The sequence below is a fragment of the Biomphalaria glabrata genome, chromosome 12, assembly GCF_947242115.1.
Source record: "Biomphalaria glabrata chromosome 12, xgBioGlab47.1, whole genome shotgun sequence".
Taxonomy (NCBI): Eukaryota; Metazoa; Mollusca; class Gastropoda; family Planorbidae; genus Biomphalaria; species Biomphalaria glabrata.
Genome location: NC_074722.1, coordinates 12,664,243 through 12,692,184, shown reverse-complemented (window position 1 = coordinate 12,692,184; position 27,942 = coordinate 12,664,243). Strand labels below are relative to the sequence as shown.

The 27,942-nt window shown below is 33.3% G+C and overlaps 1 protein-coding gene across 4 annotated transcripts in view; it reads left to right on the top strand.

The window, feature by feature from the left end:
• The window catches only part of LOC106056141 (citron Rho-interacting kinase-like), a 45,023-nt gene that overhangs the window by 1,147 nt on the left and 15,934 nt on the right, over positions 1-27,942 (top strand). For 3 of the 4 annotated variants that reach the window (XM_056005679.1, XM_056005680.1, XM_056005678.1), the window contains exons 2-33: positions 1,791-1,951; positions 2,641-2,816; positions 3,346-3,494; positions 4,083-4,178; positions 4,451-4,544; positions 5,703-5,915; positions 6,225-6,378; positions 6,477-6,899; positions 7,790-7,944; positions 8,580-8,885; positions 9,346-9,465; positions 9,641-9,802; positions 10,319-10,438; positions 10,695-10,849; positions 10,955-11,078; positions 11,177-11,296; positions 11,998-12,303; positions 13,050-13,898; positions 14,307-14,387; positions 14,519-14,677; positions 16,136-16,246; positions 16,392-16,496; positions 16,593-16,721; positions 19,343-19,525; positions 19,701-19,772; positions 20,050-20,166; positions 20,429-20,538; positions 20,697-20,780; positions 21,228-21,363; positions 22,318-22,422; positions 23,152-23,292; positions 25,429-25,539. In XM_056005679.1, coding sequence (XP_055861654.1) covers positions 1,807-1,951; positions 2,641-2,816; positions 3,346-3,494; positions 4,083-4,178; positions 4,451-4,544; positions 5,703-5,915; positions 6,225-6,378; positions 6,477-6,899; positions 7,790-7,944; positions 8,580-8,885; positions 9,346-9,465; positions 9,641-9,802; positions 10,319-10,438; positions 10,695-10,849; positions 10,955-11,078; positions 11,177-11,296; positions 11,998-12,303; positions 13,050-13,898; positions 14,307-14,387; positions 14,519-14,677; positions 16,136-16,246; positions 16,392-16,496; positions 16,593-16,721; positions 19,343-19,525; positions 19,701-19,772; positions 20,050-20,166; positions 20,429-20,538; positions 20,697-20,780; positions 21,228-21,363; positions 22,318-22,422; positions 23,152-23,292; positions 25,429-25,539 — 5,511 coding nt within the window. In that variant the 5' untranslated portion in view covers positions 1,791-1,806. The remainder of the gene's footprint in view (positions 1-1,790; positions 1,952-2,640; positions 2,817-3,345; positions 3,495-4,082; positions 4,179-4,450; positions 4,545-5,702; positions 5,916-6,224; positions 6,379-6,476; positions 6,900-7,789; positions 7,945-8,579; positions 8,886-9,345; positions 9,466-9,640; positions 9,803-10,318; positions 10,439-10,694; positions 10,850-10,954; positions 11,079-11,176; positions 11,297-11,997; positions 12,304-13,049; positions 13,899-14,306; positions 14,388-14,518; positions 14,678-16,135; positions 16,247-16,391; positions 16,497-16,592; positions 16,722-19,342; positions 19,526-19,700; positions 19,773-20,049; positions 20,167-20,428; positions 20,539-20,696; positions 20,781-21,227; positions 21,364-22,317; positions 22,423-23,151; positions 23,293-25,428; positions 25,540-27,942) is intronic. The other variant, XM_056005681.1, reaches the window with a different exon arrangement.

Sequence of the window (27,942 nt, the reverse complement as noted above, 5' to 3'; positions counted from 1 at the left end):
GTGTAAGAATAGTAAGATCTAGATCTACTTACTAGACTCTAGATCTAAAATCTACTCTAGTCTAGATTTAGTTAGATCTACTCATCTAGAATCTAGAAGTTCTAGATCGACTCTAGTACATTAGACTGAGACTGTCACTCTTGTTGCTAAGGCTAAGTTAGAGTAAGACGTACGTTGTAGATTTAGAATCTAGATATAGATCTAGACAATATAGTTGAAGTTGTAGTGTCTAGTGAATTGTTATTATTATAATTATAGGTCTAGATCTAGATAATCATATATATATAATGGTAGATTCTTATATTGGGACTTTCGGGAACTAGGTCAAATTTTTATTTTATTTTTTATTTGGTGACGTTTAACAAAAAAAACTGAAAGCAGATTCTTATTCTGCAACTAAAGGACTATAAAAATAGCTGTATTCCTTTGAATTACCACTCATAGACATGATTTTATTTTATAATAAATTGGGTCACTTCATGCTCCTATACTGAACGCAGTTTTTGTGTTTTCTCCTTCAGTGCACACTGAGCACCATCAGTGAACACCACTATGTAATTGCTAATAAATTATATCTGTGATAATTAAAAATTATTTAGATTGTATTAAAAGAAGTAGATTCACTTCTGCAATATGTATTTATAGTCTATTGCCTTTCTCTCTCTGTCTCTGTTTATATTATATATATATATCGTTAATAGTTTATTTATTTATATACCTATATAATCTATGTGTAGAAACAGACAGAAATAAATCTTTATAGATTATAGATCTATAAATTAATTATTAAATTATAATTTAATAAACATGATATTTTCAACTAGGCTACATGTATTCTTTTTTTCTCTCTCTTTCTCTTTCTTTTAATTCCCATCCAAGGACCCTTTACTTCTTTTCATAATTTGGATGTTCGTTTTGTTACACCTTAACATCCCCTCCCTCCCATAGATGCTTTACGATATTGTTCTTTCATTTATTAAAAAACTGCTTTTCTCACTCAAATCATTCACCATCTTACTCCAAGCCAACCCAACATTTGCAACACAGTTCTTCATAGCATTGAATAAGCTGGCCTGAGTTTGTGTCTTTGACTGAATGTTTTGAAGTATTGTCAATAAGAATAATCTTCGTTTATTTTATACCTTTTAGAATGACGTGTAGAGACAATGTTATAAGAATCAGAAGTTTCAATAGTTTCTAGAGATATTTAAAATTATTTATTTTAAATACCTTCACATTTTTATATGCATAATCTGTGGGATTATCTGATTTCTGTAGGTGTCCTCGGGCCGCAATTTACCCACCCCTGATCTAGAATTAAGTATATATATATATATATATATTATATATGTATGTATTTATGTGTGTTTCCTATATTATTCACTAACCCTGTAAGTTTGTTCCCATGCTAGGGTTCTGGTCAAAATATTAAAAAAAAATTAATGACTATTAATTATGTTTTTTACATTGCATGAAATAAAATTACTATACATCATACCAATCTTTTTCAAAGTAGTGAAACAGGGGTATAAACTTTATTTTTTTGTAATAATTACTTGTTTTTACCCATAATTCAGTTGTTACTAGACCAGTTGCCTAATAAAAATATAATAAAAAAATAAAATATATATATGTGTATATAATATAATCAAGCTTTATAATGACAAGAATTAAAAAAAACACCTTTAAATTCTAAATGATAATTCATGTTATATAATATATGCACTGAAATACAATGCACATTCATTCATCTTAATGATCTAAAAATTTAATTATTTCATATATTTCAGAAACACTGCCTTGACCATGGCGTCAAGGTCCACTCCTAGACTCAGAGATAAGGAGACACTTGATAGAGATTGTTTATTAGATGGTTTCTTGACTCTCTATGAAGAGTGCACTCATACCAACTTACTCAAGATAGCAAATGTATCTTCTTTTGTTAAAAAATGTGAGCATTAGTAGATACTTATAATTTATGTTACATTGGGAGGTAGTCTTTTAGAGATATCTTTAGTTAGTTAGAGGTATTTTTAGATTTTTTAGGGGTATTATTAGAAGTAAAGGGTCATAAAGAGGTATTATAAGATTAGATCTTTTAGAAGTAAATGGAGGCGTGGTGGTTGAGCGGTAAAGAGCTTGGCTTCTGAACTGCGGGTCCCAGGTTTGAATCCTGGTGAAGATTTTTAATTTCTGGATCTTAGGTGCCTCTGAGTCCATCCAGCTCTAATGGGTACATGACATTAGTTGGGGAAAAGTAAAGGCGGTTGGTCGTTGGACTGGCCACATGACACCCTTGTTAACCGTAGGCCACAGAAACAGATGACCTTTACATCATCTGCCTTATAGATCACAAGGTCAGAAAGGGGCTTTTTTTGAGAAGTAAATGGTTAGTTAGAGGTATAAATCAGATTAGATCTTTTAGAGGTATAATTAGAATTGAGTGCAAATAATTCTAAAGTAGATGAAGGAAACATGACATTAAACCTACATTTGTCCTAAGACACCACAAATTTTAATTCTGTGTTTCCTTCTTTTTTTCTTGCTTGTTTTTTTTTTTTTTTCCTTGAAATAAAGAAATATAAATTTTTGTATTCAATTTATAATTTTGTTTCTACTTACTTGAAAATGTACCTACAGATAATCAAGCAGTAAATCAGACCAAAAAATGCAGGAAGAAAGCTTTTGACTTTGAGGTCAAAGCATTAATTGGAAGAGGTCATTTTGGAGAGGTGCGTGTGGTGAGAGAAAAAGCCTCCGACACTGTATACGCTATGAAGGTTCTCCGCAAGTCAGATTTGTTGGCTCAGCCAGAGGTGAGTTAAAAACTTTTTAAAAATGTATTTATGGGTATGCATTATTTTAAAGGACATTTTTCTTCTTAATTAGTGTGGTTTTAAAAAACGCACACTCTTCCATTAGTTTTGACAACTTTTAAAAAGTAACATATTAACTCTTTCTCATTAGAGCACATAGCTTGATATTAAAACTGTTCATCTCTCTTTCTTTTTATCAATCTATATATATATATTCCTGTAAGCTTAAGTTAATTATTATTATATCTTCTTAACTATATGCAGACTCATATTTATTTAACACCTTTTTATATTTAGATATTATATATTCACATTACTATTTTAAGCATAATCTTTAAATACTATAATATGCTAAAAATAAAAAAGAACTTTACATCCATTTTCAGAACATATTTGTTCTGGTGTGCTTTGTGACTGACCAAAACTTGACATGCTGTTTTTTTTTTGGGTAGAATTTTTGTAAAAATATCTCCTACCCTCTTGTGTATAATTCTTAAGAAAAAACAATTGGTTGATTTTTCTCCTATAGATATCCTGTTTTGAAGAAGAAAGGAATATTATGGCTACCAGTACAAGTCCTTGGATAACTGAGTTGCACTTTGCCTTCCAGGACTCTGTAAATCTGTATCTTGTCATGGACTTTCATGCTGGTGGAGACCTGCTGTCATTGTTGTCCAGGTAATTAAAAATAGTTTCCTGCTTGAAGGGGAGGGGTATCTGCACAGACAGAAAAACCTCAATGTTTTGTATTTAAATAGTTGTGAGGAAAAAAAAAAAAGAAATGCTAAGTTTATTAAATCTATAATTTCAGGGTTAGGTTTTTTTTTTGTGTTGGAGGGTTCAGACAGTATTTGCGATGAACTGCACTGTGGTTTCCAGATCTGGCAGATGTCCATATAGTTTTCGTTTGAAAGAAATGTTTTGGCGCCAGTGTCTCATTCAGGCCTCTTGATAGAGTATGTAGCTAGGGACATGGTCGGCATTCTCTGGGGATCCTCCACAAGAGCAAATCTCACTAGTCACTATATTTAGCTTCCAAAACGTATTGTCTCATTCGTTTTTTTTTGTTTTTTTTTTTTAATAGCTTTTATATAGTGCAACTTTCATGCTTATGGCATGTTTAGAGTGCTATGGTCCTATCTCTTTTGTGGACCATTGGGGAAAAAGGAGTATCTAAGAGAAGGTTTTCTGTGCTTCTGTATATGCTAAATACTGTAACCAATTGTTGTTAGTAATTGGCTCAACATTTCTCTATTCTAATGATAGGCATGATGACATTTTTGAGGAGAAGATGGCACAGTTTTACATTGCTGAAATAGCTATTGCCATCAACAGTCTTCACAACATTGGCTACTTGCATAGGTAAGGACATTTTTCTCCTGTAGTATTTTATTATGTTTAAAAGCAGACATTCATATGCAGGAATGAATTACTAGAATCAAGCTTGTCTGTCACTAAGTGGTCAAGTGTATTGTGCTTGTATTAACCTATTCATATGATATATTTGCCTCTTTCTCTCTTTGCCTTTTTCCCATGCACTCCAGTTGTTTTGGGTACTGATTATTATTCATTAAAAATGAAACACTGTTCATTTTGTACATCTAATTAATTGGCTTCTCTTATAATATTAACAGAGACATTAAACCTGAGAATATTCTGCTTGACTGTACTGGTCACATCAAACTTGCTGACTTTGGTTCAGCTGCTAAATTGGATGAAAATAAAAAGGTAAATTTCACTTCATTTTTTAAGGCTTAGTTAATTTTTTAAAATCCCTGTCACAACTTTTTGGAAAGCTCTATGTGAATGGGAATAAATATTAGGCTAACCTTAAGATGCCATCATTTAGGTGATCACCCTTATGGTGCTCATTTATTCTTTCTTGACATGCAGAAAAAAGTTGTTGTTACTTGTTATTTTGAGAGTTTATATATTTGTATATTATACTCTCTCGTTGAACAGAGACAAATGGGTTAGTTAAACTTCTACATTGAAATGCACATTTAGGGATATTTTTGAGATGTTTATTCCTTTCTAAACTTAATCCACCGAATAAAAATGTAAATCCAGTTGTTGAAAGAAAGTAGATATCTTAATAAAGATTAAACTAGCAGAACTTTTGTAAAATTGATATAGATTGGAACTTGACTAACCACCTTGATTCACACAAATCTTTTAGAATATTTAAATTGACTTTTCTAGATGCCATAGTGACTTTGAACCCTTTCTCAGAAGGGCAGATCAAATTTTATCAATTTGAAGTTTAAGTAATCTCAAAAACACTTTTTCTTCTCTGTTGACCTATCTACAAATTGTCCTCTTTTAACACAAATGTGCAGTCAAGCAAGACTGTTGGTTTACTGGCAACAACAAAATAAATTTGTTAGAAGTCTTGGAGTTTATTTTTTTTAAAATTCTAATTTGTATGTTAAAAAAAAAATTATGTTGATAACATTTTCAGGAAATGCTATGTGATTAAAATTCAACTGGCCTATATAATTTTCCCACTCTGAAAGAATGGATGAAATTCCTATCATTCTTCTTGTATATTAACAAACTATTTGCAAGTTAAGAAAAAAAAGGAAGCAGTAAAACAGATGTAGTGAGCAAAACGTGCGCCTGGAGCAACATACTTTATTGGCTGTGCTGCTCCCACCTCACCCCCCCCCCCCCCCCCATTTTTTATGAACATCACATAGAAATATAGGCTGCGTGTAGCCCCCGGGGCATTGTGCCCCCCCATGCTCCCCCTCTCACTATGCCTCTGCAGTAAAATGTTTGCCCCTCAAAATTTTTTTTTATGAAAGGGGTACAGAGGTGTGATTTGCCAGTTGTTTTAATCAAGTTTTTATTTCAAGGAGACACTAAAAAGTTTGTTTTACTTAGGTATCTTCACACATGCCAGTCGGCACTCCAGATTATGTTGCTCCAGAGCTTCTTCAAGCAATGAACAAAAGTAGACAACGAATTACCTACGGTGCAGAGGTGGATTGGTGGTCTTTGGGTGTTTGTGCTTTTGAGATGCTGTTTGGTGCAACACCATTCTCTAATGAACATGCCACCATGGTGTCAACTTATGCTAACATTATGAACTTTAAGGTTGGTTGACTGTTTTTGTATTTTTGTATAGTCTTTTGGTTTCTTATTAACAATGAACTGTGGTTGGCTAAGTGGTAAAAATCCTATTCTATCAAAGAATTCTATGAATCTTGTTAGAGACAAGGACTTTAAATCAGAACTTGAGGATTTGTGTGATACTGCTTAAACCTAATAGACACTTAAAACATTAATTGAAAGTAAAGCTCACGTAAGGAGTTACTTGATAAATTGAATAACTATTAGATAACTAACTACTATCTGTCCCATTGCTAAAAAAAAAATCTGACGGTGATGAATTTTTCTATACAGAATACTTTAAAGTTCCCAGCAGAGAGTGATGTTTCTGACCAAGCAAAAGATTTTATTAAAAAACTGCTGACAGATTCACACTCTCGCTTAAACTGGTCAGGAATAAAGGCTCATCCTTTTTTCAAAGGAGTTAAATGGGACACCATCAGAGAAAGTGAGTACTTGGAGCTATTTTGTTTGAAGTTTTTTTGATTTTACACATTTCTAGATTTTATTGACAAACGTAACTTTAACCACTGATATCTCAAACAGGGGATGCCATATATGTTCCTTCCATTAATGGCCTGGATGATACGTCACACTTTGATGAAGTTGAAAAGGTTCAGCGTCAACCGGATCTCGAAGTATTAAAGCCACAAAATGATTTTTCTGGGCGAGATCTTCCTTTTGTTGGCTTCACATTCTGTAAAACTTCTTCCATTAGCAGTCCAGCCAGCCCTGGTGACTTGAACAATAGCAGTGCTCGTGACCAAGCCAGCTTGGCTTACGAGTCAACTACAAGCGCCTTCATGTTTGACAAGGAGGTGATGAAAATTCTGGCAGAGAAAGATCAGGAAATTAACAGATTAAAAAAACTAGTGCAGTCTTATGAAAGTAATCCATTTCCTAATGATCAAAGATGCTCTTCTTTGTTGGAGACTTGGACTACTATGGATAATGAAATACGGCTTATAGGTCAGTAAAAGCTAGTACTTGTTATGATCAATCAATTTTAACATTTTTTAAACATATGTTAACTATTGCCAAACAAAACCTTTACTTATGCTGTAGTATTACTATATAAGGTTTGTTTTAACAATGTGCATGTATATGGGGGAAAAAAAACAGCTTGCATGATTACATGACAAAAAATAACCTTTGCACCTATATTGATCAAGATTCAGGTACTGGTGGAATCAGATTTTCAAAAGTGCTTTTAGTTTTTGATAGCTGACATTAAATCTTGTTAACTTAGGAGACTGTATACAAAGTAGATACGTTTAGAATCTAATTATCTTCTTAACACAGACAAATTTTGTTCTTTTGAGCCTAACATTATAAATAGAATTTTTGTGAGCCTACAAGTCAACTTTTCAGATACTTGCTTTTCACACTTAACTGTATACATTGATAATAGAATTTTTGTGAGCCTACAAGTCAACTTTTCAGATACTTGCTTTTCACACTTAACTGTATACATTCATTGATCATAATAACCATTCATCTCTGGTCCTTATTTTTTAAAGAAAAGTTCTATACATTTAGGCGTGGTGGCTGAGTGGTAAAGTGCTTGGCTTCTGAACTCTGGGTCTCATGTTCAAATCCTGGTAAACACTGGGATTTTTTACTTTCTGGATCTTTATGGGCCTCTTGAGTCCACCCAACTCTAATGGGTATGGGACATTAGTTGGGGAAAAGTAAAGGCGGTTGGTCGTTTTGCTAGCCACATTACACCTTTATTACAGTGCCGTGGGCCACAGAAAAAGATAAATTTTACATTATCTGCCACATAGATCACAAGGTCTGGAAGGGGTACTTTTTTTTTACTATACATTTTTTTGTTTGTTTTGTTTCTCTCTGAGCAGAGGATGAGTTGCTAGAGGTTAAAATGGAGGAATTTAAAGCTGAGATTGTGTTGCTTCAGTCAGAACAGGAGAAACTTACTGCCCAGCTAAGAGATAGGGAATACCAGCTGGCCCAAGCTACAGAAGCTCTCACTGAGGCCAAGTCTCAGCTTGAGGTTTCTTTTTTTAATTTGTCCTTTCTTTAGAATTTTGTGTTTTGTGTTCAAACTAAAGTGAGCAATCATCAAATCTGTTGTGTACATTTGTGTAACACCTGAAGACATTAAGATAGGTTGAGTAATAAAAATGAAAGTTATATGTTTAGCAGATTAGCTTCTCATAATGAATAACATCTCTATTGAAATACAAAAATGATGTACTGTCTGAGGATATTACAAATAACTATTATATATATATTTTGAAAGTTTACATACTAGAGGAATTATCTTATTAAACCTTTTTTTTTCTTTAGACAACTTAAAATTGCCTCAGATAAATAATAATAAAAAATTGCCCTGAATGCTGTATGCTAAATTTATGCAAAGTATAGTTTCAATTTCAAGCTATTAACTTTATATGGTCGCTGGTTAAATTTTCTAAAAAAGGAAAAAATGTATCGATACCTTTTTTTTTACATCTTCAATTAGAAAGAAATTTTCTTGATGAAATTCTTTTTAAAAATGATCTAACCAGAATGTTATTGTCAGACTGAAATAATGGAAATTTGCTTGTTGTAATTCTTTTTAAAGTTATCTAACTGGAATGTTATTGGTTATTGTCAGACTGTTTGAAATAATTGTTACTGTTTTAGGTTCAAAAAAGAAAGCTGGAGAAGGCAAAGAGAATGTCTAGAGAGGAAAACCACAAGGACCTAATGCTCCTCAGTTTGAATAATGAAACTTGGGAGAGCCTTCTGCAGGATAAGCAGGCCACCATAGATGAGATGTCAGTTAAGCTGGCTGAGCTTGAGAAACTGGTGGAAGCCTATGAAGAAAGCGAGGAACAGCAAGCTAGTGAAGTACAGCAGCTGCACCACAAGATGAACAGCTCGCTGCATGACTTGTCCAGTGTAGCTTTGGCAGACGTCCAAATGTCTGGTGGCAGTGGAGTGGCAAAGGTACAAAAAGTAAACTTATTTGATTAGTTGGTTTAAGAACTGTCGGATTTATATTGTAAAAATATAAACCAAAGGTTTGGAACTCACTCCCCATTGCTCTCAGACAGACAACATGCTTCATTCATGAAGAACATGGAGACCCAACTTTATTAGATTAGTTTGTCATTTTAGTTGTTTTGATTATGTTTGTAATGTTATAGTCTACATCATGTTTATTAACAGCACTCTATAAATTAAATTATTATAATTTTATTTAATCAAATAAACATGGAAAAATGCTTGAGGATAGTGGTAACTGCATAATGTAAACTTGATTATTATAATTATTGGCAATCAATAAGATTATTTTTGTTATAGGCTGTGGACTTTGTATCAGACTTGTATTTATTTTTTTTTTCTCTATGTTATAATCTTACCTATTTGAGTTATTTTTATATGTCGTGCTTTGTTTTCAAACAAGTTTGAACTGGACAACTTCCACCATTCTCTCTGTCCATCCAAGAAAAAACTGACCTTACATGTGACCTTAAAAACTGGACGTTGCTCTTTTTTGGATAACCAAAATGTTAGCAAACTTCAGGTAATTGGGCTGCGAACGTTTTGTTTATAGTTGATTATTATGATTTTCTTAATTGTCTTATCATTTTTAATATTAATTTAATGATTTCTTTTATTTTTTGTGCGCGCATATTATCACGCTATTGTTAAAGTTAGCCACTAAGGGAGATAAAATAATAGCTCTCTCTTCTTATCAGGCACTACAGAAAATGGTGGATAAGTATGCAGAGAATGCTAGAGAGTGGCGAGAGAAAGAGGAAGGGATGAATGTTAAAATAGCTGCACTGGAGTCTGAGGTGCAGACACTCAAACAGAAGGAGGGAATGGGAAGAAAGATGAAAGATAAGCTGATGGAAAAGGTAATGGCAATAGTATCCATTGAAAAAAAAAAAGTCTTTTGTTACATTTAAACTGAACATAACAGAGTAATAGCTCCTTTAAATGTGTTAGTACTAGTTAAAAATATTTTGTGGTCATGGGCCATCACTACTAATTTGTTGGTACTTAAGATTATTTAAGTGTTAGGCTCATCATTATGACAGCTGGTTATGTACTATCCTACCAGTATCACAGAGTATGTTTATTTGTACAAGTATAGTGAAATGGTTGTCACTTGGTCATAGCTATGTTCCCTTCTATTATGTTAGACCAGTGTTTCCCAAATTTTTTCCTTAGCTGAACACTTCACACATTCTGAATATTTAGTGTAACACTTTGCTTATTTTTTTTAGAGATGGTTATTCATGTGGTGGCCTACTAGTTAATTATTCCAGTAGTTCATGGAACACCTATTCAGGCCTCGCGGAACCCTGGTGTTCACAGTTTTGGAAACACAAATGTGTTGGACCTTATTTTATTTTACCATTCGGTGGCAGGTATCAAGCTACCAGCATGAAGTAGAGGCACAAAAGACAATCATCAAAGAACTTCAGGAGACTATGAGAAGCTACCTCACTCAGAGTGCAACTTATACAGACAGTGATAAACAGTTGAAGGTAACTTTTTGTTCCTCGTTCCTGATATTAATGATATCACTTTGGCTTTATCCTTTTGGATGTGTTTTTTTTTTTTTTCAAACAGCAATGAAGCCCCTAGCAATCATTCAGTATTGTACATTACTGTATACTCTACACAAATTGTAAGGTGTATGTATGTTCTAAATAGAAATCAAAACCATTTGACCAAACCTGATTAAAAAATCTCTTTATATGATGACTCAAAAAGATGTGCACTTTATGTTCTGTCCGACAGGAAGTGCAGCAAAGTAAGCTGTCTTTGGAAACGGAACTCATATCTCTTAAGGAGGAAGTTGATAAATCTCGCCAATCTGCCCTGCACAAAACTAAACAAATGGAGGATGCCATCAAGAAATTAGAGGAGCAGAGATTGCTAGCACAAGATTACAAGTAGGACTCTTTAGAAGTTTCTACATTAGTTTTCCATTCACATTAATTTTCTTTTTAGTCATTGAACAATCAGTTTTCCTAATGTGGGTTTCTATTTCATTTCAGAAATAAGTTTGATTGTCAGGTGGAGTTGACTGAGGCCAAAGTTCGATCTCTGGAAGATGAGCTAGCCAAGGTCACTTCTGATCGGCAACGACTTGAGAGAAGGGAAGCCACTCTAACAACACAGGTAATGAAACTCCAAATTGATTTATCCATGCAAAACTCTTAAATTATAAATAAATTTTTCTCAATTGAATGAGATATGATTTCTTGCTGGCTTTTTAGGTGGAGACCTTGCAAGGTCTACTTGATGACAGGACCTTGGAGCTGGAGAAACTGGAGAGAAGAAATACAGACTTGCAGACACATTTACAACAGTTGCAGCAGAGGAACACTGACCTACAAGTAATGTTCTAACAAATATTTTAAATATAAGAAATTGACAAGATGTTAGCTATACAAAAGGGTTTTGAGAATAAAGTATAAGATTCTCATTTCATTGACATATGATTTGTATCCTGTGATGAAAGTTTTGAGTAGCAGCCACTTTGAATCAACGCATAAGACTACTTTGTGTACCCACCAAGTATTCAATTTGATTACTAGTCCTTTTCTCATTTGTTACACCCAGTATTTTGATACATCTTTCATACATTATTTGATATACTAATGTACAACCTGGTTTTAAAGTCTTAACAAAGACATAGAACACTAAGAAAGTTAAAGACTTTTTAATGGTATAATTATTGTCATGATGCTATGATAGTGTGCAATTAGGTGAGCTGTGGCAATGGCCTCTTAGTTTCCTTTAGTGTTTTGGGGCATATAAATTATTTGTAAAAAGTACCCCTAATCAGTTTTATTTCCTAATGTTACCAGCAGTGAAATTATCCTTCAATTTACTTGATAATATACTCACTTGCTATCAATGGCAGTACAGCTTATTTGTAAAATTTATGTATTGCTGAGTATCAAAAAAATTTAACATACAATTGAGTAATTTTTAACTAGTTTTATGTGATAGACCTTGCCAATGTTTTGTACCCATCGACACTTGTAGAACCCAAAAGCATTTGATTGTGTGTACATATTTAATATTATAACAGGTGCAAGTTGAATCCTTACAAAAGGCCTCTGCGCAAAATGATGAGCATAAGCAGTCAAAGGCAGAGCTTAACTTTCAAATCAGCCGTCTACAGCAACAAAACACTGACCTGGAACGTCGCATTACCACAGCTCTGAGAGACAAGCAAGGGCTGGAGGATAAAGTGGCGGCCGCAGAAAGAGAAAAAGAAAGGCTGCTGAGGAGGATAGATAGGCTGGAGACATCAGAGAAAGAGAAACGTGAACTAGAGACAAAGCTGGAGAAGATAGCTACATTGGAGAGAGAGAACAGAAGGCTAGAGATGAAGGTCATTATCTCTACATTACAGTTACACCTGATTTTCATTGTCTTGCTTATATAAGAATTCCAAGTCATTTTAATTTAACTCTTTCTCTCCGTTATTATTTTCCATGTTCTAATGGAATTATTCAATTTGCTTATTTGTAATTCACTATCCCATTAAACTTCAATAACCTTTTTGTTTTGATCAGAATATGTTATATTTGGTATAGACTTAAAGGATAATGCATGCTCTTTTTAGACAATACAATTTAACATTTATAAACCAAAATTTAATTTAAATTTATGGGGTAAAATCAATATCATCAATTAAGAGAGAAATAGTTAAATCTTCACTTTTTTTCTTTATAAACATAGAAAAGTATTGTTTTTTTTTTTTTTATTTATCATTTTCTTCTGACTTCCATTAAATCCGATACCAGTAATTTAAAAGCATTTAATAGTTTGCTCTTTGAAGCTTAACTTGGACATTTTGTATGTCTATTATCTACTTTTATTATATCCAAACTCACAACCACTTTCAAATTTCTTTGTCTTGATAGCTGATAATACATACTCCTTAAGCATCACTTGCTAGAATGTGTTAGATCTTTTGCTTCTTCTTTAATGAAGTAGATTCAAATGAAACAATATGTTATTTAAATTAACTGCTAGCGTTCATTTTAAATTTAGTCTTAATATTGTAAAATACTGACAATAAGAGGATTTTATGTAATATTTCAAGATATTTATCTATTGTTCCGTATCTCTAAGGTTGAACGCTTATCAGCATTTGAAAAGGATAAATTAAACCTTGAGGAAAAATTGGAAAAACTGGAGATGAATCTCCGAAAAGAGAAAATCAAAGTTGAGTCATTGACTGCTGAGAGAAAAGATTTGGAACAAAAACTGAAATCCATTCAAGACCAGAAAGTTGCTACTACCAGTGAAGAAATAGCTCAGCTCAAGGTCAAGGTGGCCCTGGTAGATATGGCGGAGAAGGAGAAGGCAAGGCTTGAGCGGGAGTTGGCGACTGTTAAGGCTGATAAAGATGCAGTGGAGCAATTGAGGGACAAAGAAAAAATCTTGATGGATAAATTGAAAGGGGAGAAAGCAGAAGCAGAAAAGGTGAAGGATAAAGTCCTGAATGAAAAGAGCAATTTAGAGAAGCAGAAGGACTTGCTAGCAAAGGAGAAAAATCTGGCAGAGAAATTGTTACAAGAACTAAAGAATGAGAAACATTCCTCAGATGAGTGCGTCAAGAAGCTGAACAGAGAGATAGATAGACTGGAATCAAGCCTAGGCAAGCTTCAGGAGCAATGCAAGAGCTCAGATGACTCTGATGTCAACAAGCTGAGCCTGGAAATTGACCGTCTCAAAAAACTGGTGGATAGGCTGGAGAAGGACAAGGGTGGACAGGAGAAGAGGTGTAGCGTGGAGCTGGGGGGTACCTTGGTCAGCAGGCTGCAGAGGGAGAACACAGAGCTTAGAAAGCAAGTTGAGAGCCTGGAGAAACAAGTTGGAAAGAGTAGTCCTCAGAGACCTTTCAACAGGAGAACCTCTCTGGCAATGCTACAGGAGAGTGGAACTCTTCAGAAATTAAGACAGGAACATGAAGACAAGGTAGGCACAATTTGTGTATAACCCTACTGTCATGTCTGCTGTAATGGATGCCACTGTAATAAGATGTACTTGAAGTATTTCTATCTTGATAATTCTAGATGTGTGTGTACCTTGTAGGATCAAAGACTCAATAACTAAGTTCACTCAAGATGAATACTATAAACAATCTTTAATACAGAATGGGCCACAGTCGAGTCCGTCACTAACAATGATGTTACCCCTTTGAAAGTCTAGCAATAACTGAGTTTTAAAAGTCTACCCTAATCTCTAACCCCAATGTCACTATAAAATGTGTGTTCACTGTCAATCTAATATAGTATGTAACTAAACTAACTAAACTAGGTATCTAACACTGCTTTATCATTTTCAAAGATGTTGGATCCCCTCTTACTGTTGATTTGTTTTCAGGTAAAAGGCTTAGAAAAAGAAATAACAGAAATGAAATTGAAACTAAGTAGACAACAGACTGAATCTCTGGCACAAGACAAGGTGAGACCATCTGTAATCAATATAAAAGTCTTTGGATAAACTTTAGGGGAGATCTTGGCATATGAGTTACTCATGAAAGACTTTTCTTGCTAGTGAACTTTAAACTTAGCACACTTCTTTGCTTTTCACAGAACAAGACAACTGCTGAAGAGATGAAGGTCAAGGTAAAAGAACTGGAAGATGTGGTGACCTCACTTAAGAATGAGCTGAGGGATAAAAAAAATGATGCAGAGGAATTGAGGTCAAGGTTGGATGTGCAAACAGCTAATGTGATGGAGCTGCGAACTGAGGTTATTAGCAGATTTAAATGTTTCATATAACCAACACCCTGTACGGCAGTGCTGAACAACTGAAGAAAACAGCACACTTTTTTTCCTTGGCACAGTCTGCAAAAGAGCTCACAGCTCAGCAGCAATAAAGCTGGCTAGAAGAAGAAGAAGAAATGTTTCATTAGTTTTAGCTGTTTGATTTACATGTTAAGACAGAACAAAACAAACAACTAATACTATTCATGTAGTGCAGCTGTAACCAACACATGGGTGTAATACTTTTTTCAGAAAATGAAAGGTTTAGTTTAGCTTTCTTAATGAAATGTATTTGTACTAAATGTAACAAAAAGGTTGGGAATCACTGCAATAGTTTGCTAAATGTATTCCTAGTAAAGAATCTGGTTAAGTAGTAATTTATTAAAATTTTAAAAAATATTTTATAGTTAACACATTTTAAATCCTTTTATTTTTTTAAATAATTAACTCAGTGTCAAAAGATGGCAATCAAATGTGATATGGTTTAAAATGAAAAATGTTTTAGGTATAAATGAAACAAAAGTCTAAAGACCATGTTATTGGTTAATATTTGTTTATTGATATTAAAGGGAAACTCCGATGGTTTTAACAATTTTTTTGTATAGTATGTGTTTTAATTTACAGATAATAAATGTAACATTTTTTTTACGATTGGTTAAATGTAGTTTCTCTTTCAGAATTGTTGAGGGAAGTGACTTTTAACTGAGCTAAAAACAAAATATCAAAGAACCCTGTTTTTTGTTTTTTTTTAGATGTCAAGTATTTACTGACTAATTTATTAAATATAAATGTTTCTAAGCATTTAAATACAAAATGGTAAAATGTATACTATTACAACTTTTTACGCAGAATTTAAATATCTCAATAACTCAAATTTGAAAAACCATCAGAGTTTCCCTATAATTTAGTTATTGGCATATAATTATTTAAATAATAATCTTAAAGTAATTTCCATGAGGCACGGTGGATAAGCGGTAAAGAGCTTGGCTTCTGAACCATGGGTTCTGGGTTCGAATCTTCGTGATGACTGTGATTTTTATTTCGGGACTCTTTGGGCGCCTTTGAGTCCACCCTGCTCTAATCGGTACCTGACATTAGTTGGGGAAAAGTAAAGGTGGTTGGTTGTTGTGCTGGTCACATGACACCCTCGTTAAACGTAGGCCACAGAATCAGATTAGCTTTACATCATCTGCCCTATAGACCACAAGGTCTGAAAGGGCAACTTTACTTTTTTACTTTAATTTCCATAGCTCATTAGCTAAGGTACCTATAATGGCATGAAAAATGAATGTGGAGCTTATTCATTGCTATCTGACTGTTTCAAGCTTGGCAATATTTGATGGTTATATTTTGTGTTTTAAACACAAGGTGTGGGTTGAATACCTTCAGACGGCTTTTGTAAGTGGTAATGTTTGTAACATTTGTGTCATCAATTGATTTCAGATTGAAGAGCTGATGAAGACTGAGAATGATTTGGTCACACAGCTGGAGAAAGAAGCCCTGAGAGCCAAACAGGCAACTGAAGAGAAAGAGAAGCTTGCTGCCCAGTTAAAGGTCAGTGAGACAGTTTTTTTTTAATGATGCTCAATTATAATTTGTTTGAATTATTTAATCATTCTGGCTAGGTCTTATAAATAGTCTGTTTTATTTCTTTATCAGTTAAAATATATCCTATTCATATTTGGAAAATCTATTTTAGAAATACGAATCTCAGCCCGCAAGAATGTCTGGTGAATTAAAATTTGAAAAAGTGCAACTTGAATCTAAAGTACAGGAGTTGACTGGAGAAAGAGATTCATTGAAGGTGAGACTGAATGACTAACTCATTGACTACATTATGTAAGAAATCTGTATATAAACTTTTAAATTGTAATGATTAAAAAATTTTCTATTCTTTAAGGCTCAGCTGGACTCCATGAAGACTGGACTAGGAGATGATGTGAATGGACTGGCATCACAAGTACAAGACCTGCAGCAGCAGCTACAGGAGGCCAGAAGAGAGGTGGAGATTAGGAGAGGTGCATCTGAGGTATGGAGATAATCATCATCATTATATACTCTAAGTGGTTTGTGTGCAACTAATGAATGTATTTTTGTATGTTGTATGTATGCTGTTTTGGTTTTGCTAATTTGCTTCATCTAGGGCAGTGTTTCTCAAACTTTTTTGTCTGGCGGCACAGTAAAAAAACTACAAAAATTTCGCGGCACACCACGAAGAGCAACAGTTATTTTATAATAAAAAGAAAAAAAAGTATTTTACCTGTTTTGAAGTATTACATTTAATGTGAAGGGTTTGCCTGTTGTTGTTTTTAGAGCACATGCGATCTAATCGAGGCTCCAGAGTCGACAAACAAACTCGTATTTCATCGTCTATTGTAAGAAGTCTCTCTCTTTTCTTAGATTTGATTTCAGTCAATGCTGAAAATCCAAACTCACAAAACCATGAAGATGCAAATGGAAGAATTATTTTGATTGCTTTTAAACTGATTGCAGGATATAACTTGTTGATTGAAATCCAAAAACACATCCAGGCTTTTCTCGGCAAAACTTGACTTAAGAACTGCATCGTTTTTTAAATCAATGAGCTGCTTTGCTTCTTCAGTTGTCAGATTTGTAGCTTCATTGTTTCCAAATGGATAACTGAACCATCCATATTCATTACTTCCAACTGTTGGAAAGTAATGCTACAATGCTGACTGCAAGTGTGTCAAAGTGTCCAGAATTTCGGGGGTGATTTCTTTATTTGAAGCACATTCATAGTAAGTAGGAAAGCAGTCGAAGACTCCTTTCGAGATCTTACTTTGCCACAAAGACAATTTTCACCAAATGACTTCAGTTTTGAGGATGCAGTGATGATGGTTTCCGATGGTTCTTGAAGACTTAAGTTCAATGAATTTAATTTGTCAAATAAATCAGAGAGAAATGTCACCTTAACCCACCAGATCTCGTCATGAATAAAAAATCCAAAATCTTTTTTGTTTTCAGCCCCCAATAATGAAATCAGCTCAGCCTTGAGTTGGACGACACCTTAAACACTTTTCCCCTGGAGAGCCAACGAACGTTGGTGTGATACAGGAGAGACATTTGTAGTCTGAATCCATTGCTTCACAAAGCTCTGAGAAAAGTTGGGATGCAAGCGGTCGAGATTTGATGAAGTTTACAACTTCAATCACTTGATCCAGAGCAGATATCAAATCTTTCGGTAAAGATTTGAAGGCAAGAGCTTCTCTGTTGATCATGCAGTGAACAACTAATACATTTGAATTTTCTTGACGCACAAGAGTGATGAATCCCTTTCTATTTCCCTGCATGGAAGGACAGCCATCGGTGCAAACGCTGACACAGTTTTTCCAATGTAGTTTGAATAGCAAAATGTTTTCGTTCACCACTTTAAAAATATCTTCGCCTTTGGTCGTAGTTCGTAAATCTTTTCAAAATAAGAATTCGTTGACACATTTTTCATCCTTTATGAACCGAATAAAAGCTAGCAGCTGGGCTTTGCCGCTAACGTCAGCGGATTCATCAACTTGAACAGACCACAGCAGAGACACTTCATCGTCAGTCACGTCGAAGTGTTCGCAGATTTGAACTTGTAAATCTGACGATAAGTCTTCAATTCTGCGCGAGATATTATCATTTGACAAAGGAACTTTTTAACTTTTTCGGCGGCATCGGGTCCAAGGATAGTTTCAACAACTATTGCTAAAGCTGGTGCAATGATTGATTCAGCCTCTGTGTGTGCTTTCTTGCGTTTTTGTTTATAACTGAGAAACCTTATAACTTGCAATCAATCCCTTTTCTGGCAGCTTTAGGTACTTTGTAAGTTTCTTAGCTTGTTTATTTTGTTGAGCCCTGATGTTTTCAACGTATTTTTTCGGTTACGCTTTTATAGCTGGATATTTTGTTTCCAAGTGTCTCTTCAATTTGCTTGGAACAAGCGCCTCATTCCACAGAGTTGCATTGCAGATCAGACAGAAATGCAATGGAACATCTTCAGGTCCCGAAGATATGAAACCATATCCGATGTAATCTTCTTTGTACCTTCGTTTGGTTCCTTGCTTTTCATTTAACGCTTTCGCAGTTTCATTCTTGCTAACGTATTTCTCCATGGATAACAATGAATAAGGCTTAGTGATAACTTGTTATCGTTATTATCGTTACCAATTCAAGAACTGATGTGCGTCTGCTAAGCCGGCCTACATTTGAGTCATTATAATAATATATGTATAGTTAAAAAATTCCATAACCTGAATAAATAACAGCCCTTTCCGTCATAATGGACCGATCCACTACTACTACTGGTCATTGCAAGTGGAGATGTCATCGCAACATAAAATAAAAATTTAATAGTAGGCAGACCTGTGTAACGCCTGCACGTGTGGCGTTCTGAAAACTCCCGCGGCACACCTGCAAATCTTCGGCGGCACACTAGTGTGCCGCGGCACACAGTTTGAGAAACACTGATCTAGGGGGAGGCTGTTAAGAAAATTTTGCCAAGTACATTTCAAGATTTGACACACTCAGTTATCTGACACTGCACCAACGTCTAATCTATTAACACAGCATACCATTCACTTTAAAATAGTTCTAACCTATAAACTACAAACTTGTTAAGGATTTATTTGATTGAAAGTTTTATTGTTGTTCCAGTATTCTGGCGGAGATATCCCAGCATACCTTCGTCATGAGCTGGAAGAGTCCAACCTGGCATTGAGTGAGGCCAGATCTCTACTGGCTGCATCCAAACGCCAGGAGCTGGAACTGAGAGACAGAATAGACAGACTTCAACACATACTTGATAATAAAGCTGTGGAGAATGCCAGATACTTACAAGTTTGTGATTTGGACTCAATATAACAAATTTAATTTGACAATAATATTGTAGGAAATGAGAACAATATACTTTGCTTTATATATATATATATCATTATTTGAAATGAAAATGAGTATAGCTAAGAAAATAATTCCATTTTTTTTAAATACAATGAACAACTTGAAATGTTGACAGAATGCCCAAGATGCTCTAGCAGAACTGAAAACCTTGAAGTCTCAACATGATACATTACAGAGACAATACAAGGTACTATTTTTTTGTTAATTATTATTATTTTTGTGGAAGTGTGTTTTTTTTCTATTTGTGACACTGGCCGACAGGCACTAAATTTAGCAAAATGGGATATTTGAAATTTTAAATTTTTTTTTTTTTTGTTTTTTTTTTTTGATTTAATCATTGTTAATTGACTTCAGTGATCTTTCAGTTTGGTGAAAGCAATTCTCAAAGTAATTTTGCCAAAGGACTTACAAATGACAATAACTTGGGTCATTGCTGTTGTTATGTTGAGTAAATGTTTCTTCAGGTCCTGGAAGACAAACATGCCAGCTTGCAGAAGGAAAGAGGTTCTAACAACAAAGAGACAGTCAGCCTGATGGAAGAGATCAAGACCAAACAGCAGCAGTATGAGATGGAATTTAAGGTAGACTCACCAACTTAACATATTTTTTTTGGTCCTTTAGTCCATTTCTGTTTCTTTACATCATTTTCCCTATAGACCACAAGGTCTGAAAGGGGAACTTTACTACTCATTTTTACTTTTAGGTCTATTTAACTGTTTTTCTTTGTTCTCTCTTGTGAATAGAAACATTTTCTATTCAGATCCTTTTCTGAGCTGCTTACCTCCCTAGTCACTTTACTTGATCTCACTTATGCTAATATTCCAATGTGTTTCTGTCTCCTAGAAAGTGGAACAGTTGACCAAAGTGTGCACAGAGCTTGAAGATCAAGTGAAGGACTTGGAACATCTGGTGGAAGAAAGCAAGAAGAGGGAGGCTGAATGGGAGAGCATTAAGTAAGAACAGCTTGGTTTTGTGTTCTTTTCAGCTTTGTGTTCTTTTTCAGCTTGGTTAAGTAATAGTCACATATTAAAAAATAACTTTAATGATAGATAATAACAAGTTCTCAATAATTACCCCAAACCTTTTCTCTATTAACCTAATTGTGTTTCAGAAACACCTATGAGAAAGCTGTAGTTGAGAGAGAAGATGAACTGGATGGTGCTACACAACAATTACAGGCTGTGTCAATGGCCAGGTAAAGGTTTAATACTTTAGGTCTATCTGTAAAACAACTGTCCTAATGGCCTCCTCAATGCCCTTTTGATGTCTCTTTTACACCCCTGAGCTCTCTCATTGATCTTGAAGTTGTCCCATTAAAGTCTTAAGCTCAAAAATTATTTATTATTTCTCTGCGCTTGAGTGAATGCAATCATTAAATTGGTCTGAGGAATATGTGAATTTTTTTGTGTCTGAAATCTTTAGAATATGTCTTGGCACATTCTATAGTTTTTAACTACATAACATCCTTGTAATTTGTTGGCTGAAGACAATGTAAAACCTGTACATTCCTGCCTATGGATATGTCAGCATTGAAATGGAGATAGAACTTGGATATATGTTTACATGCTTTAAATATCTGTATTTGAATATACCTTTATTTTACAATACGCTTTCTATATTGTTAGTTATTTGTGTTAATCAGGTCAGCAGCATCTGAAAAGATGTCTTCCATGAAACAGCAAATGGAATCAATGAGAGCTCTCCATAAGGCAGAGATTGAGAAACTAAATCACAGCTTAAGGGAGGAGAAGGCCACCGTTGCCAAGTTAACGCAAAAGGTTCTTTTTATTTTTCTTTTACTGATAGCATTTTCTTCTAGCCAGCTTTATTGCTGCTGAGCTGTGAGCTCTTTTGCAGACTGTGCCAAGGAAAAAAAGTGTGCTGTTTTCTTCAGTTGTTCAGCACTGCCGTACAGGGTGTTAGTTATGTTGGGCTGTAGTGGAAGTAGGGTCTGCCTAAGGTGGATTAGGGAGGGGCATTCAAAGAGGATATGGTTTATAGTTTCAAAGGGGTGGGCGCAGTGTCTGCAAAGGGGGAGTTGTGTGGAGATTATTTTGTTCAGGTGGTAATTTAATAGTGTTGTGTGTCCTGTTCTTAGTTGGAAAATTGTTTTTTGCGGGGGAGGAAGTTAATACTGTCCAGTTTGTTAGGCATAGTCATTTCATTGTACATGGCTCTGCCTGTGTTTCCTGATGCCCATTGGTTGAGCCACTCCTCTTTGTGATTGTTGACTAACATTGACCCACCTTGTCCCATGGATATTCCGGTTACAGTCTTCAGACCTAGATGTTTCCTTTTATGTCAGTATTGGAGAAAATTGCCAAGACCGAAAACTCCCTTAAAATGCGAGGACTATATATTTTTAAAAAAAGCCTGTGGAAACACAGTTACATTGTCAAATCATAAATCAAATTATACTTATATTTATACTTATAGTTTTTACGTGCTGACCCTCTTTTTTTTTTTTTTTTTTGAGCCTCGCTCTATGTCACAGCGAAAATTACGTGGGGTAATTCTAGTCGGAATTGCACAAATAAAATAGTTATCTTTTCATGACTTTTTCATTGTAGTGTACCGCAAACTTGGGCCACAAAGAGAATTATATATATAGATGGAGATTTTTTTTTTTTGAGGATACAGATCAACTTATTTACATAAAACAGGCTTTTCAAATGGTATATTTAGTATAACAATATGCATTATTCAATAAAAGTATGCCATGTACTCAACAGCTGTCAGATGCCTTAGAAAAAGACTCAACATCAATCCAAGTGTATGAGAGTCAGATGAAGGAGCTGGACAAATCCAATCAAGAGAAAATGAAGTTAAAGGAAGAGGTTTGTTCCCCAGAGTCTAACCCTGATCATTATAATTATTAGTCTTGTCTACGTTTTACATATTTATTTTGTCTGGTCTAATTATTGTTATTGAAATGTGTAAACGTTTTTTTTTTTTGGTTTTACTGATCTTGCAAAACATAGTGTAATAAAACCAATAGTACAAAAGTAATAATCCAATCTTTAATTATAAAACAATGCCTGTTAAATTGAGATGTACTGTAAATTCTTTTCAGACTTTTAATAAAACTTAATTTTTGTATGTATTCATTTAAATATTTTCTTTTTGTCTTAAAATAATAGACTTTTCTTGTCTGTATGCAGCTGAAAGTGGGGGCTTGGCTTTTAAATCGAGGATCTTGGTTTTGAATCTTGGTGAAGACAGGAATTTTGAATTTCAGGATTTCTTTGGGTGCTTGAGTTCACCCAACTATAATCGGTACCTAACAAACGTTTGGTTGTTGTGTTAGCCAAATGAAACCTTTGTTAACCGAAACAGATGACCTTTAAATCGTCTGCCTTGTAGACTGCAAAATTTGAAAAGGGGTACTTTACTTTTTTTATGCAGCTGAAATGGGTGTGTGGCAGTTTTCTGGACAATATAGGGTCATACACATGACAAATGAGAATATGTAAAACCTCTTAGTTATCTGGTAACATTTGATGTATAGTTGTGTTCATCCTGAGTTTGATCCCCACTGTGAAAGCTGTCTCTGGTCATGTCCACAGCTAACTCAAGCACTTAGTGAAAACTGCTCTTTCCGAAAAGAGAACCTCAAGCTGAAAAAACATTTGGATGATGCTATTGATAAGTTTGAGATGATCATTGGTGAGAAAGTGAGTCTGGAGAATTTCACTGAAGTCTTACAAGTGAGTCATACATTCAATTTACTTTCTTACCAGCTTTATTACATGAAAATCAGTAAATAAAACTAACATTTCAATACAAAGAAAATATATTAATATTGGAAAACTTTTGAGGAAATAAACAAGTCAGGTTTTTGTTGTATTGATATTTATGTGTCGTCCAAATATACTTTTTTTGTTTTTTTTTACAATGTATTACTCATGTGCAGCCTACATTGAGAATGACTTAAGATTTAATACAACAAAAAAAAAAAAAGAATTTGACTGTTTATTTTGTTTAAAAGTCATTTATTCCCTAACACTCAGTGCAGTCAATCTTTGAGTCTCAAGTCTAAATGTTGTCTAAGTCATACTGTGTAATGGCTATTTCTTTCTTGCCTTAAAATAATATATATTACAATGCTTATTAACTAACTCTCTTTTAAAACTAAAAGCTATAACTTAGTAGTACTAATAAAACATTTATCACTCCTATAGTTGCTCTGACTAATGTCAGATTAACTTTGGTCATTTTACTAAGTAATTGTGTCTGGGTAAAATGTCTTTGTATTACCCTTAGATTTTCTTCTAAAAATAAAAGTAGATATAAATTTGTCATTCATTCAACTCTAAATTGTGGGTTCCCTTTGGAAAGTCTAGGCATTTAGTCAAGTCCCCCACCCTCCAATACCTTTTGAGATTTAGAAGTTGACTGCATTCATTTATATATATACTTGCATGCTTCAACATATTCAAGATATTTTATTGTTTTAGAATTTCTAAATTCTTTTTATATAACCATTTTTCTTCTTTATTCTTCTTAAATATACCTAATACCTTTGATCAGATTTTTTATTTTTTTAATGTGTCTCAGACAACAGTGCTCTTCTTCTTTGCTTAAATTTGGATACCTCTAATGATTTCCCTTTCCACTCCAGTGGTCAGCAAAGTGGATTTCTTTACATTAGCAATTAGCAAAATGATGTGAACATAGGGGTCCAATATGTTTTTTTAGTCTGAGGTTATGATTTAATGTAGATAGTTTATTGCACAATTATGTGACGTCAGTGTCATTTCAGGTGTAAACAATCCTTATAATAAAGCAGATACTCAGCCACCTTTGTGCACCAAGTTAAGTAGAAATAACTAGGACTACATATACAAATCTATATCTTATTGCTTTTCAATAAGGTCACAAAAAATATGATTAAAAAAACAAACTGTTCCTATCAACAAATGTTTATGGGCATGCATTCTCCTTGAACCCAATACCAAATATAACATTTTCTGATAACAAACAAAAAAGTTATTAAAGTTTAATCAGAACAGGGAAGTGAAATACATAGGTGCAAAAGGAATAAAACAAATACAGAGAGAAAGTTCAGTAAAATTGTATCCTTTAATCTTCTACCTTGCTTTACATATGAATGGACAATAGTGCCCCTACAATTTTGTATTACTTCAAGAAAACAAATAAAACTTTTTATAATTTTAGTTTTATTGTTGGGCATCACATTTATGGGTTTTAATTTTGTGTAATTCTTTAAAACTCATTTTTTTTTAAACCTTTTTTTTTCTGTAGGTACTTAGTTTTTTTTTCCTTTTTAAACAAAATTTAACACAATTAAAAGAAAAAAAAATCACTTTGAAATTCAGATTTCCCAGATCTTTGTGACCTAATTTTTTGTAAGAAGCTATGACATAAAAAAAATACTGTTTTATGGAGTATTCTGAATTGCCCAGGAGTGTTTGTAGAAACAACAAATGTAAATGATAGTGATTCATTGTTGTGAAAAGGTTGAAGTATATAAAGTTGTATTATATTCTTTTCTACATGTATAGGTGTCACATTAATGCAAAGTGTTATCACAGTGGACAGTAAAAAAAAATAACTTGGCTATAGAATCTAAATATATCAGAATTATACAATGATACAAGCTAACACTTTTCAGCTCTTTCAAGATAGATCTAATCAGTTTACATTGCAAAAAAGATAGTGTAATAGGTGAGCAATAAAGCTATACAAAAAGGGACATCACTCTTACAATCTGGATGAAGCCTGCTGTGATTGTCATAGGAAAGAGTAATTAAATGTTTGTTCCATGATGAGCCTTTAGTGTTTGTTCTAACTCCATGGTATCTCACACCTCACCTGATTAGGGCCTTCACTTCCTGGACAAGTATAAGTTTGAGAGTACGATTGGTCAACAGATGAAGCTGATAGACTACCTCCAGGATCTGTACCTAGAACACAGTGGCAAGAAGAAAAAGGTAGTGGAATCTGCACATTTCACTTAGTTTACCCTTGGAATACTTCTCTAGCGTAGATTTAGTTGCTTAACTTTGTATTCAAATGACTTCCTATTTGTTTCAATATGGTTGCTTTTTGCTGTGTTAGAGGTAAACACATTTTTTGTAGACAAATGCCTAAAAGTTAATTCATAACTCATGCTATAAATAATATTTAATTATCCTCAACATATTTTTAAACATTTCTTTTGATTTTTTGTAAAATGAAACACACATTTTTTCATAAATAACTGGTTTCAATTTTTATCTCGAAAGAAAAAAATAATTACCTATAATTAATTAAAATATTTTTGTGTCCTAACTTTGATTTTGACATTTTCTGTAATTTAGCCTAAATTCCCAGATTAAAATAATCTCCAAAACAAATTTAATTTTTTAAGACATAAAATTAAACCAAAAAATTAAAGAATTATCAAACAGTCTGATCCTCAAGTGCTTGTGATGGCATAGGCTCTTTTGTGGTTTCATTCTTACACTATTTTTCCCCCATTAGAAACATTTTCAAATTTTAAGAAGATGTGTCATTGTGCTGGCAACAGCTATTTAGAAATCTATTTTGACTATTACTCCTGATAAAGATATGTGTACTTAAAATAGATGACAGCTGCAGTCATGAAAATGATCTAGACAAATGTATTCTAAGATTCCTTTTCTGCATTAAGTACATATACTTATGCTGAATTGAACTTTTGATTTAGCTTCTGCTATAAAACAAAGGTATATATCTGTTGAGAAAGAGAGGGTCACCAAGATGTTTTAATGTTCTACGGTTTTAAGAAGTAAACTGCTTAGAAATCTTTCCATCCACAAGAGATTTATTTTGTGCATTAGTTTATGCCAGGCATATTTTCTTCATTCTTTATATTCAATTTTAAATGAGTGGATTAGGAAAACATTTTGCTATAAATATTCTTGTTTAAAGTTTACATCACTCTTTTTTTTTGTTTTTGCTTGAACCAATAATTTGATGCAGTGCTTAGGATTTATTATTTGCTGATAGATTACTCTTATTTCTAATAATCAATAGTTAGAATAATTTATAATTGGTTAAGTTTTGTAATCAGTGTTACTAATTTTTTTGTTTGTTTTGTTTTGTTTAAGAAATCTAAGGTTTGTTTTACTTTTTGTTGTTGTTGACTATTGCATCTAGATTTTCATCCAATGTTATTCTAATGAATGTTTCAGACACAAATAATAAAATGCATGTAATTTGTTTCTAGCTGTCTGGCATGTTGCGCACTACTTTTTTTTTATATGAAAGAAATTTAAACAAAAAATCCCAAACATGTTTTAAAAGATAAGATGGAAAAGAAGATTATATAATTATATTTTTGACCAATAGGATTTTACTCTGTCCTTTCTTCAACTTCCTAATGAGACATATTTAGCTAGTTTGTTTAATTTCATTATATTTTGTAATCAATTCATTCATTTTGTGCATGTGCTGTTCTTATGAAATGGTAAAAGTTGATTGCATTTGACTGCATGCTTTTTTTTTTATAAAATCTCTAGTCAAAAGGATTTCCATCTTTGAATTAATCATGTATTAATTTTATTCATCACTCTGATAAGCTAGTGAATAAATTTATTTTTGCATCATTCTGATATGCTAGTGAATTAATTGATTTACTTTTGCATCATTCTGTAATGAATGAATTAATTAATTTATGCATCATTCTTATACCCTAGTGAATTAATTAATGAATTTATGCATCTTTCTTATACCCTAGTGAATTAATTAATTAATTTATGCATCATTCTTAAATTAAAGGCTAGTAAATAATTTTATTAATTTTTGCATCATTCTGACATGCTAGTGAATTAATTTATTCATTTATGCATCATTCTTATACCCTTGTGGATTAATTAATGAATTTATGCATCATTCTTAAAGGCTAGTAAATAATTTCATTAAATTTTTGCCTCATTCTGATAGACTAATTTATTCATAATAACGGTTACAATTATGGAAAATAGATTTACAAATTGTCATTTTCTTAGTTCCACAAGAAAAGAAAATTGCTCCTGTAGAAAGCATTTTTTTTTCTTAGATGTTTCACTTTCATTCTTTACACAACATTGTCTTTTAAGAGCTTAATTTTAGTTCAATTCTACACATGGAAATGACTATTTGATAGAATAAGAAATAAAAAAATTTGTAACAATAAAGGGGTAGTCATTTATCATCAATGTAAAAACCTCGAAATAGTGTCAGATTTCTATTTTTTAAATTAAAGTTTGATAATATACTTTATTGAATTTTTCAATTTTTTAAATTAATTAATTTTTTTTTTTGTTTTTTGTTTTTTTGTTTGTTTTAAACAACACTGTTAAAAAAAGATTTGACTAAATAGTATTCTTGTT